General features: G+C 39.8%; 1 protein-coding gene across 9 annotated transcripts in view; it reads left to right on the top strand.

Moving 5' to 3' along the window:
• The window catches only part of NOP9 (NOP9 nucleolar protein), a 480,269-nt gene that overhangs the window by 285,244 nt on the left and 175,588 nt on the right, over positions 1-19,437 (top strand). For all 9 annotated transcript variants that reach the window (XM_044058359.1, XM_044058358.1, XM_044058352.1 and 6 more), the window contains exons 5-6: positions 5,284-5,391; positions 17,313-17,454. In XM_044058359.1, the coding sequence (XP_043914294.1) occupies positions 5,284-5,391; positions 17,313-17,454 (250 nt within the window). The remainder of the gene's footprint in view (positions 1-5,283; positions 5,392-17,312; positions 17,455-19,437) is intronic.

Raw genomic sequence — 19,437 nt, 5'->3', positions numbered from 1 at the left:
GTATTATCATATAGTATACTGTTCAGTATTTTCTCCCGTTCCCTTCTAACATTTCCTGTATGTTTCTTATCCCCCGGGGCTACAAATACAAGCTTGTATGCTCTCAAATTAGTGATCTTCACCATCTCATCTCTTCATTTTATCTGACCTTTCCAGCTGTTACCAATAAGACTCCTTACCCATTCTCCAAGGCCCAGGGATGGCATTTTCTCCTGCTCTTTCCACCTAAGTCCAAGAGTATAAACTTTTAACATTTTGGACTCTCTTCTCATACACACTTTCACATTTTTCTGTACTGTTCCATAAATGAACTTCATCGCACTCCAAAAAAAATATGCATATTTCCTGCATCCTTTAGTTGCCATCCCAACACTTCCCCACCTTTATCTTCCAGCATCCCTGTAACTGAAGGGAAGTTCTGAACCATCTATCCAACCATATCCTATACTGATCCCATATAACAGTTATGGCTTTCTGTTTATCGCTATCTTTTCAACACCTCTGCTCCTCTTAAGATACAATTTTATTTTCCACCGTTTCAAAAGTCCTTCTTACTTTCTCCATCCCTCAGCCATATTTACTCAACTACTTGCATAGATCTTCCCACATTTTACATTATAGTTGCATATCCCTTCCTTCTTGAGTAGTGATGCCTTTCATTTGCTCCTGCACTTATCACATTATACCAGTCCTTACTAACCAAGCCTTAACAGCTAATTTTAGTTACATAAATTGTTACCATTTCCATGCCATCCTCTCAACTTAAAAATCTCTGCTAGTACTCCTGCTCCATTCTGTATGCCAAATCATGTACCCTGTTTAATCCGCTTCCCATCCATCTCCTCCAGTTTAGAGTTTTACCTTGTATGGAATAATCCCAATGTTAAACTACACTCATTAATCTAAATTCCACAAATGTTTCCCCTCTATATCCTTCTATCTTCCACAACTTCATAATCCTCTTTAAGTTAATGATATGCTACTCCTCATCCTTCTGTTTGCTTTCCTGAGCTCCTAAAATAAATGTTGATACTGCTATCTGCAGATGCATTTGGAAGTTGGGCATTATGCATTCTACCAGTCTTCTCATCAGTCTTAAATAATATAGGGATTAGAACAGTGAAAGAAAGTTTGGTATATAGCTATCATAACTTGTATTTATTTTCTGCACCCTTTTAAGCATGTCCCACATTGGAATGATATATATATATATATATATGTGTGTGTGTGTGTGTATGTATATATATATATATATATATATATATATATATATATATACACACATATATATATATATACATATATATATATATATATATATATATATATATATATATATATATATATATTTCAGATAACTAAGACAAAAAGAACAAAACTGCAGAAACCTGAATGACAACTGTTTATGAGGGCAAGTAAACACTTGGCCGACTGTTAATGAATCTAACTGCGAGGTAAGTATAACTCAGCTAGGTGGGGGGCTATGTCACCCACACCACCCTAACTAAACATACCAACTCCTGAATCTCCGTACAGTGGAGAACAGGGCATGTCGGCCAGGTATTTACTTACCCTCGTAAACAGTTGCCATTCGGGTTTCTGACATTTCTTTCTTTTTGTCTCGGTTATCTGAAAGTTGGCTTTGTGACAGTCAGTCATTAGAAGTAGACCCATATAGATCTGTAGTACCCTCAGATATAGTATCTGCACTAAATTTGTTTGTCCCACTTATTAGATTTACTAAACCATCTATACAGCACGCCACAGTAAGTTGTTGACCCAGTTAATTTTCCCACACTGTCTAACCTGAAGTCCTGAGTCTTGTACGCAAATACTTAACTCTCTCTCTCTTTCCTGTCAAAACCTTTTTTCTTTTATCCACCTTTGATCCAGTTCTCACTTGCACAATCTTCTTTCGGTTATGTTAGAGTCCTGAATTCATTCTAAATTCTTCAAGTATTCACCAGAGCTCTTCCAGCACTAGATCTAACCCTAGCCATTGCCAACATATAGTAATCTGCAAACAGCCTACAGGTTTTCCACTTGTGTGGGTCCCTTTCCAAGCACTCTCTTTATGTATTTGCTAGTAGTATCTTTACTGCTAGTAAATAGACTGTGGTGACAAGGGACATGTTTGCATAGTACCTTTCTTCCTTACCTTTACGGCCATCATTAATTTCCCATTTGCTCACAACCTTATCTCTAGAGAGAGAGATACAGTGCTTTGATCCATCTGATTAACCTTGACTCCATTCCTATATCTCCCAAACTTCTAAATAGAAATTCCCAGTTAATCATGTCAGATGCCACATGAAAGCAGAAAAGACCATCCCTGCCATTTCATGCTTTCTCATGTCCCCTGCATAATAAATTTTGACTGCCACCAGTTCTTTCTGCTGTCCTTCCCTTAAAAATAAACGCTCACTGCTCTATCCTAGTTAATCTAGGGAGAACTATTATAATATCTTTGGTAAGAATCAAAGCTAAAATGTTGGCATCCATGTTAATAAGAGAGAGTGGTCTAAATCCCCCTAGTTTCAACTTTTCCCTGTTGTTATTTGGGAATACTACTGCTTTGGCTCTAGTAAAAGAACTGGATGCTGCTGCTTCCAGTGTTCATTCCATAATCTCCCCTAAAGTTTTTCTTACTAGTTTTTTCCATCTCCTTTAGAAATTTCCAGGTAGCTTGCCTTCCCTTGGAGCCTTCTTCACCTTCAGGCACCTACACATACACCACATTTCCAGCAGCTCTGTTTCCTTGTCAAGCTTTAACATACTTTCTCCCCCTAGTTTTCCTGTGTAGTGCATTTAAGTACCTTTCACTCCCCACCAAAGATTTTGCTATGGTTCCCTAGCCTGATGAGTTTTATTATAGAAGCCCCACATTGCTTCCTTGATACCTTCCTTGTCATATCTGTCAACTCTGTCATTTCCACTCGGCAGATTCCATGCAAAAAGCCTTCCTGACTTCTTATGTATGTACCCCCCAATATATGCGATTGCACATTGTCTTGCCTCATAAGGACTTCCAACCATCTCATTCATCTCAGTCTATATTCTCTTTACTTAAGATTTAAGCCAACTCACCTCAGTACTTTCCTAACTTTCCCCAGATCATGTCAACGACATAATTTGTCTTTTCCAGGCATGCTTAACAGCATCTCACCACATGCCTGTTTCTTGTGTTGGGTTTAGCCCCATCACCTTCTGCAACAGTTGTTCACTTTGTAGTTTCCTTTCTTCAACAGGGTTTCCACCTCCACCATCCTTCTGCATCTCCGTCTTTCTTCCCCTTAACCTGTAACCTCAGTAAAAGTTTGATCGGGTATCTATGTCCTGTTTCCACTTCCTTAACCAGCTCTGCTTGCTTGTTTCTCTTCCCCTTCGGAGAAAGTATAGTGCTCATTTCCTGTGTGTTCATCTCTCTCCCACTTGTTCAGCACTACTTGTACTTTCCGCTGATTTATCTTTATAACGCAAGATATCTTTGGTTTTATAACTTATGTTTTGAGTAAGTCTGAGCGGTAGAATTCTTTTGTCATGTAGGCTTTGTATGTTTTATTTTGCTGACTTTCATTTTGCTTAAACTGTACAGGTTACGTAGTAGCAGTAATGATAAAATTTTATAATCTTTTAATAAATGAGTCATTTTATATTCTATGGCGTAGCTGCGAAAGTCCTATATTTTGTACTTTTAGTTTATAAAAATGTTAGTTTATATATATTTGTGGTGAATTCATGTTTAAGCAGATGAGTATTTTGTAATTTTTTAATTGGTTCAGACATAATTTCTGATATAGTTTATTGCGGGTAAATCATGTATAGGTACAGGCTTATTCACAATTGGATAGAACTTAGATTTATTTGAAAGAGATTGCAGTAATGAAACCTGAAAAATGTGGCTGCTTTTCTGCCTGGAGTTCTCTTTTTTTTTTTTTTTTTTTTTTTTTTTTGCAGGCATGGCCTCGACTTTGCAAAGTTCTACTGTAAACTCATAGATTCTGTTATAGTGGGAATGACATTTTTCATACCTCTCAAACTTTGAGCAAATCCTAAAATAATGGGGGCACAAAGGCCCAAAAATAGAGACCAATTTTTATGCGTTTGTCTTATAAACTTCGAAACCTGGTGGAATAACAGTTTGTGTGTTAGCATGCATTTTTTGAAGGATACTCATCAGTGATTTGCCAGAAAACCATAAATTTTATGTGGAACAAACCAAAAATACTTGGCAAAAATCTCGACATTCCTTGAAAATCTGGACAGTTGAGAGGTATGCATTATTGCATGCTTCCCTTTGATGCACTCCTCCTTCATTAATCTACTTTGAGATTGTGTTGTCTTATATTAGCATTAATATGAATGGTGATAAATGAAGTTGGCTGCGTAACCATACTGTGATGCTATGCTGTCCCTACATGTACATCTATATTTGCTTTGTCAGTGAGGGTTTGCAGTTTTTTTTTTTTTTTGTGTGTGGTGACATAGGATTTACTGTATGATTTTTGGAGAGGATTTACATTCTGTGTTATGGCCTGGTTCAAAGTACAGCATTAGGTTTCTTGGATGTGTGGGAGAGAATAGGCCTGTTTTAATGGTGTTCTCCACATACTTTTGGAGAGGATGGGACTGATGTTCTAGAGCATTTCCCTGTTCTGTGGTAATGGATTGAATTAATGGGTGGGTGTGTGTATACGCGCTTGTCCTGTGGCAAAGTACAGGACTGATACAGTACTGTGCTTTCATCCTGCTGGGAGGATGGGAGTGCCAGTCGTGTGATCCTTTGCTATGTGGGAGAGGATGGATGTGATATGCTAGCTTGTTTCTGTTTTGTAGGAGAGGGCTGGACTGACACAGTAGTGTGTGGGTTTCAGGGCTGATGCAGCAGTAAGATTCCCTTTCTGTGGGACAGGATTGGATGGTTATAGTGATCTGTTTCCCAGTTCTGCAGAACATTAGAGACTTCCATAGCAGCTGCTGTCCACTGGTTTGATACAGTACTGTGTGTGTTTCCCTGTTCTGTGGGAAAGGTCAGGACTGATGTAATGTCATTCTCTGCTGTGTGAGAGGATGGAGAGGGATGTGTTGAACACTTCTTTAGTTGTTGCTTCTGTCCTTCACTGCCTTCACCAGAGGTGCTGCCTTTGTGCACATTCTGTGGTTGGACTGAGAAGAGAAACTTTTTTAAATGTAGATATCTAGTTTTTTGAGCATGGAAATGGTAGTTTGCAAATGTTTCTGTTCTAAGTTTTCTTTACACATTTAATTATAAGTTCTTGTTAGACAGGAAGCAAACTGTGAATCCAAGTCAAGTGAAAGAATATGAACCTCCTGAGAGCTTTCTGGAACAGCTGTTGGCATTTTCCACCTGTGTGCAAGAAAACATCCAAGGTAAGGTTTTCCTGTTGGTCTCTTATTCATTTTTATTTTAACACAAGTGATGCAAGCATATTGATGGAAGTTAGCTGTGTTTGTGATATACTAGTGGTATAGTGCTTCCATGTACGCATAACCTACACAAGCAGGCAAGTACTGAATGCTTTAATTGCAAAACAAATGTATTGACTTTACCAAATGGTAAAATGTGATCAGAGTAGGCTGTGATAGACAGGGCTAGACTGGTACCAAGGGGACATAGTTTTAGACACAAGTCCCAGCATCTAGCTGTAGTCTACAAACCACTCTTCAGTGGTAGTGGATAAGCTCCGGTGTTACCTTCTCTCAGCAGTTAAGCAGAAAGATACAAAAGCCAAAGCAATGAAGGTCAGTGTTACGAAAACAATTTTCTGATATACTTCCCTCTTAACGTTCGGTACTCTTCACACCTTCCTCCTTCATCCAACTTTCTACTCCTTTCTCTATTATGTCCTTTATGTTACAGACTCCACCCACCCCTTGATGCCTAAAAATGTGTTTTACACCACTCATTCTTATTTTGCAAACTCTGTTGCTGGGCACTTGTTTAGTTTATTTCATTGTACTGCATTGTCCACTGAGTTGTCTGTTAGAACTGTTAATCAGCAAGCCTGAATTCCTGTATCAGTTGCATGCATGTAATTTCTGTGTTGTGTGTGCATATGTCTGCACTCGTGTGCATGCAGGGAGATAGTGGAGCTGACTAAATGTACATATAGCTGAGATGGATGAGGCTGGGCAGATGTTAAATGTGTGCACTGGAGTTATGTTGGTCAGGTATTAAGTGTCTGTATGGAGGAGATGGATGGGACTGAAGGTGCTGACTGTACTTAGAGGAAAGGTAGATGGGCATTGCTGGTCAGGCATTAAATATATATATAGTGGAAATTGGTAGAGTTAATCGGGCACTGAATGTACGGGCAGGCCTTTCAGATGATGACTCTGTGTACAGGGGAGACTGATGGGACTGGTCAGGTGCTGATTGTGCATATAGGGGAAGGAAGATGGAAAGTTCTACACTAGCACTAAATGTATGTACAGGGGAACACTGAGGCGCAAGTCAGACATTGACTTTAAATACAAAGATGGTGGACAATGCAGATGCTCAACGTTCATTCAAAAGAGATGAGCGGGACTGGCCAGGTGCTGAATGTGTATACAGGGGGAGTGGAAGTGGCTTGGTAGGCAATGAATATGCATCGAGGGGAGAAGGGTGGGGCTGATCAGGTGCTTAATGTGGGTATAGGGAGGTAGGAGGGGCTAGTCAAGTGCCGAATACTTGATTTCCTTTTATTCTACATTTTCAGTATTCATAACATGAGAGATTCCATACCAAAGGCAACATGACGTTCAGCCAGTGTACCAAGGCCTTTTACTACTTAATTGCTGCTCTATCAATCAAAACTTTTCAGGTGAGTGCCCCGTTGGGATTTTTTTCCTTTATCTTCTTATTTGCCACTGTGTTTGTGATGTTTTTTCACGTCACCCAAGAAAGGCAAATGCCATTGTGGGAGACCAATTCCACAACAGGATAGTCACAAGCAGTGCTTGTTCTGTTTAGGGCCTACTCATGACAATAAAACGTGTTCCATTTGCCAGGCCTTTGTGTCTAAAACTGTACAAAGTCTGCTTTCCTCTCTAGCAATTTATCTTGAAAACCAGATTCTTAAACTCTTACGAAAATATGCTATGGAGGGTACATCTGGATCTTCTGCTGAGTTACACGTAAAAGAGGAAGGCCAAACAACCAACCCCGCCTCTTTGGCTGTGCCTCCTACATTGGACGTCTCTCTTGAGACTGATGAAGGTTCTGAGATCTGTCCGGTCCATGCTTTGGATTCCTTTGCTTGAACAGGTTCAGAGGTCTCAATGTATCCAATGACGGGCACATCCTTGGAGGCTCTGCAGGCATCCGCTTTAGATGCACAGTGGAAACTGAGCCTCATTATTTTAGAAGCCACTAGGGGGATCCCTCAGATATTAGTTAGGGAGGAAGTCCCGACTTCTTTTGTGGAATGCCGGCCAACATTGGGCCTTTCCACTTTCTGTAAGGCGGATGTGCATCTTAAAAAGAAACTAAAGACAAAGAATTCCACTTCAGCCAAAGTTCTACAAAGTAAATGGCAGAGTTTTACCCAGGGCTTATTTAATGCCAATATGGCTCTTAAGCCCCCTTCTGGTGTATCTGTCCCTACTGCACCTTGGAAATCTTCATCACAAAATAGAATTGGAGAACAGGATTCTTCTGAGGAAGAATTTTCTTCAGATGAAGAATCCTTTTTCCTATTTCACCCAGATTCCTTCTATTGTGGAGTATGTTTCTCTGAAAGAGGAGACTAATGACTCTGCCTTTGCTATAGAAGAGCTTACCTTTGGGGAAACTATTTCCAAAATAAGTTTTTCAAATGAGATAGTTCCTAAGTTAGTAATGTGCAGAAGAGGTACTAGTCTCTTTCTCCTTCTGCTCTTCATCCAGTTTTGCCTGCATTGCTGGATGCTTTTAATTTAGCGTCCAACTCTCCAGATTCATAGCCCCCGGCTCCTAAGAAGCCAGACTGGTTTTACAAAGTGCCAGAGAACAGCAAGTTTCTTTTTAGATGTCCATCTGCTGATCCTGCTGTGGTGTCTGTGGTTTCGGATAAACTTTCCAGACTGCTTCCATCTACTACACATCTCCCTTCTGATCAGGAAAGCAGGACTTATTTATTTCTTTTCTTTTATTTTATTTTACATTTGTTGACCTGGATTGTCCGACTGAGCTGAAGATCCCTTTTTCAGCGGAGGCCCGGGGAGAAAAGCTCCAACATACTATACAATTTCATTATAAATTAACATTAAACAGCAATGTTACAAGATTATTACAAGGCATTAAGTAGCAATACAATGTTATATAGTGTCAGTAATCAGGAGTATAGCAAAGCTCTTTCAAGATGTATATAAAGAAGTATGTCATTAAGTTGAATACAGTTTTTGAGGTAAGCGATTACAAACACCCAGTTTTATCATAATTTAGTTGCATGAAAGCAAGACAGTTACAATAGAACGTTTCTCTGAGGTGATTTACTGAATAGATTTTAGAAGACAGTAGAAAGTGTAGTCAAGGAAGATTATAGAGAGCTACTGAGAAGAGTGAGTTACGGGCAGAAAGTAGATTAAGGTATGGGAAGTAGGGGATGTTTTAAGGAGGGAGAGTGTAGTGGCAGGACCAGTGACTTTTAAAGTGCTCTTTAGTGGCTGTATTAAATTGTTTAGGATGTGTAAGGGTCCTGATTTCTAGTGGGATCCTATTCCAGGCAATAGTGGGGTGATAACTGTACATGTTATGTCCAAATTTAGTCTTGGGTTTGTAGACTTGTAGTAGGTCTGGTTAGAGCTTTGGAGAGGTCTGGAGAGTGAATAATGGGAGATGAGGGGATAGTGCCAGGCAGTAGGAAGGCTGGTATAAGATAGAATGGATGATCTGGAGCTGAGAGAGAAGTTGACAAGAACTTTGGAAAGGCTAAGAGAAAGAAGGTCTACACTTCTGCCACCTTAGCTTTCCATGTGATTAAATTACCAGACCCATATGACCAGATATGCTTTGGCTGTTTTATCACGGGCCACTCAAGTCATTTCTGATCTTCCTGATTTAGAAGGGAAGACTAATGCCTTGTCCTTATTAGGAACTTCTCAGGTTGGAAGACCTTCAATTAAGAGTAGTTCTCATGCAGCAGAGACCTCTTCCAGGGCAGCTGCATCAGGCTCTGGTTTGAGAATGTATTCATCATTAAAACTTCAACCAGTGTCAGATTACATTAAAGCAAAGTTACTTGATGCCCCTCTGGATAACTCAGTTTTGGGTCTGCTGTTGCTGACTTAAGTCTTTGCAGGAGAGAGGTGAGGAGCGCCAGGATTTGAAACAAATTTTTGTCTCACCTGTACCTGAGTTTCACAGAAATTATCCTTCCAAGACTGCCTTTGTGTGTAAACAGGCTCACACTCCATCATCCAAGTAAATAAAGGGTGGAAGGAGGCCTCCTCCACCTAAGACTTCTCAGTCTGCTCCTACCCAGGAGCAACCCTTTATTGACAAGCCCAGTAGTCTCTGACGACCACTCTCACCACAGCCCTGTTCCTCTTTCCCTCTGTCTTTCTCTGTCTCTTCCTGTTTGGGAAAACATCACTCAGGACACACTGGTTCTTTCCATTATTCAAAAAGGTTACTTCATGGTCTGGAAATCTCTTCTTGCCTTCATGGACATTCCTCAACCGCCCCAGGAACAACTGCATTTATTTCCAGAGGTCCTTCAGGAGTTGTTCAGTCAAGAAACTATTCAGGAGGTTCCACTCACACGTAGAGGAGGAGAGTTGTATTCCAGGATGTTCCTAGTGCCCAGAAAAGATAGTCCCTGGAGACCGTTTCTGGATCTGTCTCACTTCAACACATTTTTGAAGGTTCCTTCTTTCTGCATGCTGTCCTTTCAGACTTTATTTTTTCTCATTCTCCCTCAGGCTTTTATGGCATCACTGGATATGAAGGATGCTTACCTTCACATTCCCATTCATCCCCTTTACAGAAAATTTTGAGTTTCTCTGTTTCTTCCTTGAATTTTCAGTTCTCTGCATTGCCCTTTAGCCATTCTGTTGCCCCAAGAGTATTCACTGAATGCCTAACACCTGTAAATGCTTTCTGCAGGTTTCAAGGCATCTAAGTTTTCCCTTAGATGACCTTTTGCTTCTGGCATCTTCTCCAGAGATCTTGTTGCAGAACCTTCACTATCTCCCTTCTGCAATGCTTGGGGTTCACCATAAACTTCATAAAGTCATCTCTCACCCCTTCTCAGGATCAGGTTTTGTTGGGGTGCAAGATTCAGGCAAACCTTGTGATGGCCTCTCTTCCTTCTCTGAAGGCTTAGTCACTGATTTCTTTCTTCCAAAGACTTCTCCCTCTACACTCTGTCACAGCCAGGGAGTTTCTCAGACTTCTGTGATTCATGGCATCCACCATTCCAATGCTGCCATTAGCCAAACTTCACATGAGGAAGTTTCATTGGTTCTTGAAAACAGTTTGTATGCAGCATGCACATCCTCTAGAGGCTTTGGTTCCCCTTCTTCCTTATCTGAAGAAGGAACTCCATTGATGGATTCAGCAGGTGACCCTGAACCCAAGTTTCCCTCTGCATCTTCCTGTTCCTGCTCAAAAACTGTTCACAGATGCTTCAGATGTTGGTTAGGGAGCTGACTTTGGCCCCATGAAGGTACAGAGGGTCTGGTCACCTTCCCAAAGGAAGGAGCACATCAGCATCAAAGAGATGAGAGCGCATCTGTTGGCCCTTCTGGCTTTTTATCCTCTCTTCCTTCCAGGTCCTCTCAAACTGTTTACTGACAACATTACATTTCTTTGTTATGTAAACAAACAGGGGTGGATGAAATCTTACCTTCTTTGCAGGCTAGCTATCATGGCATGGGAACTTGTAGTTCAGTAAAAGGTGGCTCTTCAGGCAGTGTACATCTCCTCCAGTCAAAGGCAGGCAGTCTGAGCTGGTCCTTGACTCAATCTCATAAATGGATGTTTCACAGGGAAGTGTTTCTGGACATTGTCCATCAGTGGGGTACTCGTCAAGTAGATCTATTTGCCTCCCATCTGAACAGACAACTTTCTCTATTTTGTACCAGAGTTCCAGGTCCTCTGGTTTGGAAGGTGGATGCTCTGTCTTCATTATGCACATACCCCCCGTTCCAGGTCCTCTGGTTTGGAAGGTGGATGCTCTGTCTTCATTATGCAAATACCCCCCCCTTCTCATTCCAAAGGGTCCTGTTCAAAATTCGGCAAGAACAACCAAAAATCTTGCTGGTGATTCCCTTTTGGCCAAGACAGCATTGGTTCCTCCTTCTGCATTTAGCCAAGGGCAATCCTCACAGGATGGACCTTCTTATACAAGACAAAGGATCTCTTATCCATCCCCACCTGTCGATTTTGCAATTGTTTCTGTGGGTGATAGGATTTTGATTCCTTTCAGACACCTTTTTTCTGAGGACTTGCTTTGGGTTCTGCAGGAGGCCAGAAAACCCAATACTAGGAAATCCTACTTAGCTAAATGGAAGAGGTTTCCTGTCTGGTGTCTTTCACATAACTTGAACCCATTGACTATGGCTGTTCCATTGGTTCTCTTTTATTTGTGTGAGTTGCTCAATGCTGACTTGGCGTATTCCTCTGTCAAGGACAACTTGTCAGGTATTTGTGCTTCTCTGCCTTTATCTCCTTCTTTAGCTTATAGATTTGAGGCTGAAGAAATCCTCAAAGATGCTCTACATATTAGACCTCAAGGAAAGCCTGTTCATTCTCCTTGGGATCTTCATTTTGTTTTAGAACAATTGACTTTGACTCCTTTTGAGCCTGCGGTTTCAGCTTCCCTGCAGCATTTTTCTTGGAAAACAGTTTTTTTAGCTTTGACATCAGCTAGATGGGTGTCTGAGCTGCAAGCTCTTGTGGCTTCTCCTCCTTTTCTGGTTTTCCATAAGGACAGGGTGTCCTTGTGTATTAACCCTTCTTTTATGCCCAAGGTTATGAATGAATTGTCTCTTAATCAGTCCATTAATTTTCCAACCTTTTTCCCTTCTCCACGATCGCCTGTTTAGAAGGTTATTACTTACGTTGGATATGCATAGACAACTCAGCCTTGGTTTGATGCAAATAAAATTTGTCAGGAAATCTGATCAGCCTTTTGTTTCTTTTCAGCCTAGGTCTTTGGAATTGCCTGTTTTCAAGCTATTTCCTCTTGGATTTCTAAGGCTGTTTCCTTTTGTTATTTTTCTCATGGTAACAGCCTTCCCATTTCTGTTAAGGCTCATTCTACTAGGACTATGGCTTCTTCTAGTGCTTTTTTTTCAGGGGTTTGGACACTAACTCCATTTTTGAAGCAGCTACCTGGACTTCTGTACATACTTTCACCAAGCACTACAAGTTGGATGGGATCTCTAGAGCTAGAGTTGGCTTTGCTAGGGACATTCTCCATGGCTTTCTAGAAAGGTCTACTGCCTCATAAACTTCCCAACTTTCCACATGAGCTATAGTACTCTCCGTAATGTTATGAATGCGACAACAGTAGAATAGGGCATAGTATAGTTGTGTAAAATCTTACCATAATGAATGATGTCCTTCTCTTCACTGCTGCAGTATTCTGTACCTCCCTCCTAACCCCCTGGTTTTTGTTTTTTCTTGTGGATGTATGATTTACCTCCGTTTCCTTTGACTGGTGTTCCTTCTGGGGCATTCTGTTCTGAGGATAGTACGTGCGGTCATCGCTTTTATGACCGACATATGTGGATAGCATATGTGTGACATCTAATATACTCATAAGTAATAAAAGGCTTTGGTATACTGGCTGGACATCGGGTTGTCTTTGGCAAGGAATCCCACATGTTATGAATACTGCAACAGTGAAGAGAAGGACGTCTATCGTTAGGGCAAGATTTACACAACTATACTTTCCAGTGTCAATTAGTTTCAAAATCAAACTGAAGGAAATCATTTAAGTTTGTTATGGCATATGGGACCATACAGCCATGTGTGCACACATGCATGCAGCGCATGCATGTTTAGAGACGTGAGTTGGGGGATTACTTTGACAAATGTAATGTGGGATTAGAAAAACTTGGGAATGGAGTAAGTCATGACATTGAATTTGCACTGAAACTGAATTAGGAAAGATCCCCTTGAGACTTTGATTACCTTTTGTTTGATGACGTGTCCTTGGAGTGCTAGAAAGACCATGCTTGCCTAAGTTAAATTATAAAAGGCAGATATTTTTACTAATGCTTAAAGCTATAATGATAACCATGAAATCCATTTATGTACATTGTTAATAAAATAAATAAAAATGAAAGTATTAAGTATACAATGTGGAGTGCATAGAATATCTTTGATGTGGGATAGCTATAATACTCAGGTTGATCAGCTGGAAAGCATCTAAAAGTTAATGAGGGTCAGTAGTGCGGTTGGGAGGGTGGCCTAATGGTTAAGGTGTTTGCCTTACAAACTCAAGGTGCAGGGTTTGAGTCTCACAAGGGATAACTGGCTAGGCTTAAATGGCTCACAAGGGCAGTTAGCTTAGTACTAACCTATGATAGTTGGGGGGTAATGGGAGAATTAAGATGAAGCTAGTAACCATGATAAGGAGTGGGCTTTCTTACGTAGTGTAGTTACAGTGGGGGATGACTTGTAGCTAATGTGGCTTGGTGCCTGTGAAAATAGGTAGGGGCTGGTATGGTGCTGATTTGGCTTGAGTGTTTTTGGCAACAATTGCACTGATAGCAGTGCATTGTATTTGTTTTTAGCTGTCTGGATACAGCAGGAGCAGTGCATTTTGCTTGCTTTGTCAGAGACTGTGCATAATGTGTTAAACTGTATCCAAGTTCATAGTTGCCTTGTGTTAGCTGGTTGCATATACTAGGAGTTATGCACTGTAAATGGTTTAGCTTATTCTGCATCTTCACAGATAATACATTGTACTTCATTCTTCTTATGCTAGGGGCAGTGCAGTTTACATGTTTTAGCACGTTCTACATGAATTGGGGCATTGCACCTGGTTTTTTTTGGCTTATTGCTTGGGGCAGTGCATTGTACATGTTGTTTTTTTTTTTTTTTTTTTTTTTTTTTACATATGTTGGAGGGTAGTGCATTGAATATGATTTACATCATTCATTCTTACCTAGTACAGTGGATTCTCTGTTTTTAACAGACTCTTTATTCTGGGGGTTAGTGCATTTTACTTAGATTAGTTAATTCCACATTTTCTGCGGTGCACATGTACATGGTTTGTCCATGCTTTTGCTTATTTTGCCTTATGTTGAGGTAGTACATTGTACACATTTTAGCTTACTTGTGCATGTACTGTATCAGTGCATGGTATATGGTTTAGTTTACCTCCGCATCCATTGAAACAGTGCATTGTATATGGTTAAGCTCACCTCTGCATGTACTGTGGGGTCAGTGTAGTGTACGAATATATTCAGCACATACTTGGGGCATTGCAGTGTACATGTTTTAACTTGTTCCGTACATGCTGGCAGCAGTGTATTGTATGTGTTTTTAGGTCATTCTGTGTGTGTTGGGCACTGCATTGTACATGCTTACCTCTTTTTTTCTTAATGTGCTAGGAATAGTGAGTTCATGTTTTATATCCTTCTGCTTGTGGCAGGGTCACTCACTGTACAGATTAGAGGCATGCATTGTACTTTGCTGACTAATACTGAGACTGCATTATACATGCTTTGTGTCATTATGCTTGTGTTGGGGACAGTGCATTGTGCATATGTAGGCTGTACATTGTATATGTTTTTCAACATATTCAGCACATGATGGGCAGTGATTTGTGTTCATTTTTAATTTTCTGGTGGCAGTACATTGTGCCTTGCCAGTGAATTTTATATTTCATTTCACTTGGCATATGCTACAAACAATTCATTGTACATTATGTATTTGGCATGTGAGGGAGGTTAGTGCACTGTATATAACTCATTCTGCATGTGTCCAAGATAGTATATTGAAAAAACAAGTAATTTCCGTGGTATCCCTGAAGTCTCAAACAACCCACTAAACAAGTATAGTGGGTCCAAAAACAAAACAGTGTAAGAAACTTCTCTGTGTGGAAGATTTTCAAACCATATATATCTAGTTGATCACTGTATATTAATCGGATCAGATAATGGTAGTAGAAGTAGCAAACTTAAACTCGTCCTAAGTAAAAAAAAAAAAAAATAATAATAATAAAAAAATATATAATTTGAAATATTGTACAGAATTACTAAGTATTCGAAAGTAAACCAAGCAGGGTAGGCAGTCTATTTCCAGTTGAAAATCCTTTATTAAGTACACAGACAAGTTATCGAAGTAAAACAAAAATAACAGAGTAATAATTTCCTCACAAGCTTTCTAACTGTGTGTGTGTGTGTGTATGTATGTATGTATGTATGTGCATATATATATATATATATATATACACACACACACACACACACACACACACACACACACACACACACACACACACACACACACACACACACACACATATATTATCAGGCAAGGAAGTCGTTTATTGTGCTGTAAAACAAAGTGTTATTGGTATACATGTTAAATTCACATCCCTTCCCCCATCAGTGTGACATTTGAGCTGGTCAGAATAGTATATTGCACGCATTTTGCATCATTCTGCTTTAAGCCAGGGCATTGCATTGTGCATGTGTGGGTTATTTTTAAGCTGACTGCCTGCACTGATGGTAGTACATAGTCTAGTCCACTTTGCATGTAGTAGGGCAGTAGGTTCTACATCCTCACATTCATTTTGCTTGTACTGGCTTGTGCATTGTACTTGGTTTAGCTCATTGTGCAAGTACTAAGTGAGGCGTTGTATATGTTGTTGTCTTTTTTGCATGTGGTGAGGCAGTGCATTGTGCAAGTTTAGCTCATTCAGCATGAGCTGAGGGCAGTGCATCGTACATTTTTGTAGTTCACTGTGCAAGCTGCAGGGGTAGTGCTTTCTTTGCACTTTTTCTTCTCCCTTTGTACATTGAAGACAGTGCATTGTACTTCATTTAACTGATTGTTTTTTTCCTGATGCTCCATTGCTTGTGCCTTAGCTTATCCTGCTTACGCTGTGGTCATTGCAATTTGAGTATTTTAATTCATTTGACATGTTGGAGCATTGCATTGTGCAGTGCATATTTTTTCTCATTTTGCATGTGGTGGGGGCAGGACTTTGCGTTTTAGCTCACTTGGCACCATGTTGTGCATTGTACATGTTCTTAGTTCATGCAGGACATGGTGAGATCATTTCACTGTGCTTCATTTTAGATGTTTGAGGTAGTGCATTGTACATTCATTAGCTTATTCTGCACAACTGAGGCAGTGGATAGTACATGTTTTATGTAATTTCGCTTGTGCTTGTGGCAGTGAGTTCTACATATTTTAACTGGTATAGCATGTGCCTGAGTAGTAAATTGTATGTATTTTAGTTCATTTTACAAATGCTAGAGGTAATCTACATATTTTTTCTTACTCTGTGTTTGTGACAGTATTAGTGCATTTACTGCATGTGATTTTTAGCTGATCTTTTGCACAAATGGCAGTAGGTTGTGCATGTTTTAGCAGACTCTGTACACCATACACTAGGGACATGTGGTGAAAACAGTACATTATATATGTTTTAGCTTATTTTGTGTGTGGAGAGGTAGTGTATTATGCATGTTTAGTGCATTCTGTACACTCTGAAGGTATTGTAATAAGAGAAGTGCATTGCACATATTTTAGCTCATTTTTCTATGTGCAGTTTTAGCTGACTGTATGTACTGAAAGCAATGGTTTGTGCTCATGTTAGTTGACTTTGATTGTTCTGGGCACAGTGTACTGCACATTTTTTTGGTTGTTTTATATGTACTAGTTATTGCATTTTGCAAGATTTAGCTTTGTCATGGGTGTGCTACAGTGTAGATATTTGGGTGTTAAGCAGTAGGTCTGGTAATCCACCAGTGGGGATGCACCAAACAAGGATTTGCATTTCATTTTTGTTCAGGAACTTCACGATTAAGCACCCCCACCCCCAACAGAGGCACCTAAGCATCTGTGTTAGAATAATCTTTGGTCCACTTGGCTTTGTCATTTTTCCTCAAAGTTTTTTCCCCCCTTGACATCAATTCCTTCAAATGTCAACGTTCCCTGATATACATTCACATCTTTTATTTTTTTTAAGTGACGTTAGGTGCTAGATTTTGTTTTTCATGGAAAGTTCTTTGCCAAACATTTTATACTATTGTTTTTAGAGTGAGATGAGGTGCTAATGAGACTGATTCCAGACTTTTAAGTTAGTTGTGTTCACTTGTGGTATTTGTCACTTTTCTCCCATTTCTTTATTCTGCAGTGTTTGTGACGGATAGAGTAACCAGCTATGTGTTCCAAGTGATGCTACAAACTCTACAGCGCAGGCTGCCTGATGCCTGCAATGAGCTGTGTACAGCTGTTGTGAATTACCTGACATCTAGAAATCCCACAGCGGACAGCAGGTATGTTCCTTCTTGATTTTTTTAACTGTATGTCATTTGAGAGAAGACTGCAGGTCTGAGAATGTGCTATGTTGGTTTGCTATTGTGTGTATTCTGAGAATGCTCAATTATGTGGCACTGTTTGGAGTTGTTTTGTTTTTCGGATTGATATTGTACACAGGGGCCTGATATCTGTGATCTGTCCATTAACTTAGCAATTTAACTTTTGCTCTTCCATTCTTGCACCTGTGTTTCAGCATTGTCTGTGCAGCTGTGATTCAGGTTTTCTTGAGCTTGGGATTGTTTCTAGCCCTGTGAGAGATGTACTATGGCAGCTTTGTAAGCATTCTTGGAGGCATTATACAGAAAATGCTTTTTTTGTGAGAAGGAATATTCATTGGTAAAATAGCTCCCAGTGTGTGAGGCCATCATTTGTGTGTTTCACAGTGGGTATGCCCACTTTTTTGCTGCTGAGCTTTCTTGTCAAAGTGCCACCATCTCATCAACAGCTTCCCATTGGGGGAGGTTTCTGTTTCTGACACAGCTTCCAAGTTGGGATGGCCTTCATTTTTAGCATAGGTGTATTGCTGCTGTTAAGATTCAGTTTGACATGGATGCCTTTGCGAGATGTGATTGTAGCTGTTTTTTCTTGCAGCCTGATTTCATTATCTCGCATTGTAACTACATAAGCTTGCACAATGCATTCTAGTATTCTCTGTATTTGATCTTAGTGGTTCATTACTTTGCCATAAGTAATTGCAACATATTTTTCTGCACTTTCATAGTGCTTGTTTTCTGTTCTTTTATACCTTGTGGTTCATATTCTCGGACTGCATGCAAGGTATATTTTTCTTCCATTTATTCTTGCACTGTGTAGTACTGTTTCTGTGATGCTGCTTTGTTTGCATTTTTCACTTAAGTGTTTGCGTGACATTCAGATATGTTGAGGTGTAGCCATGTCATGTGTAGTGTTTTTGTTGTGCTACCTTACAAAAATGCTTTTGTGATTATCAGAAACAAATTAATCTTTTTTTGAAATAGCTACTCTGAGACACATACCATCTTGGTTTGACGGTGCATCCTTCTTAAAAGGTTGTTTCTGCTTTGTACAGTTCCCATACAAAAGTCGGTATTCAATTTTAACAAAATTTCTTCATGAAAAATGTTTTTATTATGTGCTTGCTTTTTTCTTTGTCTTGATTTCCCTTATGAGATTTGTGTAATATCCCTTTATTTGGTTTGCAGATATGTATGTATATGGTGGTCTTGTTTTCTGTCTTTCTCTAAAGAGTATAGCGATAATTATGAAAGAAAAAAACACGTAAACATACACCATCAAAAAATGAATACACCTATGCACACACTAGAAACCATGATATGACATACACAATCATTGACTTTAACTCTTAGTGTCTAACTTTACTTGCTTAATCACAAGAAAGATCTCAATAAATTATTCATTTCCATCACCTCTACGACTAAGATTGGCAGTTATTTAGCCTAGGTCCTATACCTTTCACTTTTTAGGCTTCCTAACCTGTCTCCTTTTGTCTATAATGCTCATCATCTAATGATACTTAAGTTCTCTTCAGCGGGTCTATATTATATCCTCGAACGCTTAAAAAAGCGAATGCTGATTGATTGAACTTATTTTCGCAAAACTGCAAAATATCGAAGCAGCAGAAACTCAAATTTTTTCCTAGGGAAAGAATTTGGTTGTCCGTTTGTTGCTTCGGTATTTTCAGTGTTATGGTGGAAAGTTACCGGTCGGATTCAGGTAAGTGTGTGATTGTGTGGATGTGAGTGTTAGGGTGATTTAGGTGAGTTAGGGTTAGGGCTTGGGTTAGGTGTGTGTGCGATTGAGTGGACATGAGGGGTTAGGGCGGATTTAAGTGAGTTAGGGTGAGGTGAGTGTGCGATAGTGACGGACCTTAGGGTTAGGGTTTGGGTTAAGGTAAGTGGGTAGTTAGTGGTGTGTGCATAGTTTAGTGTAGGGTTAGGTAT

This window comes from Protopterus annectens, chromosome 16.part0, assembly GCF_019279795.1.
Source record: "Protopterus annectens isolate FY-2018-M chromosome 16.part0, PAN1.0, whole genome shotgun sequence".
Classification (NCBI taxonomy): domain Eukaryota; kingdom Metazoa; phylum Chordata; order Ceratodontiformes; family Protopteridae; genus Protopterus; species Protopterus annectens.
This window is presented reverse-complemented; position numbering and strand designations above follow the sequence as displayed.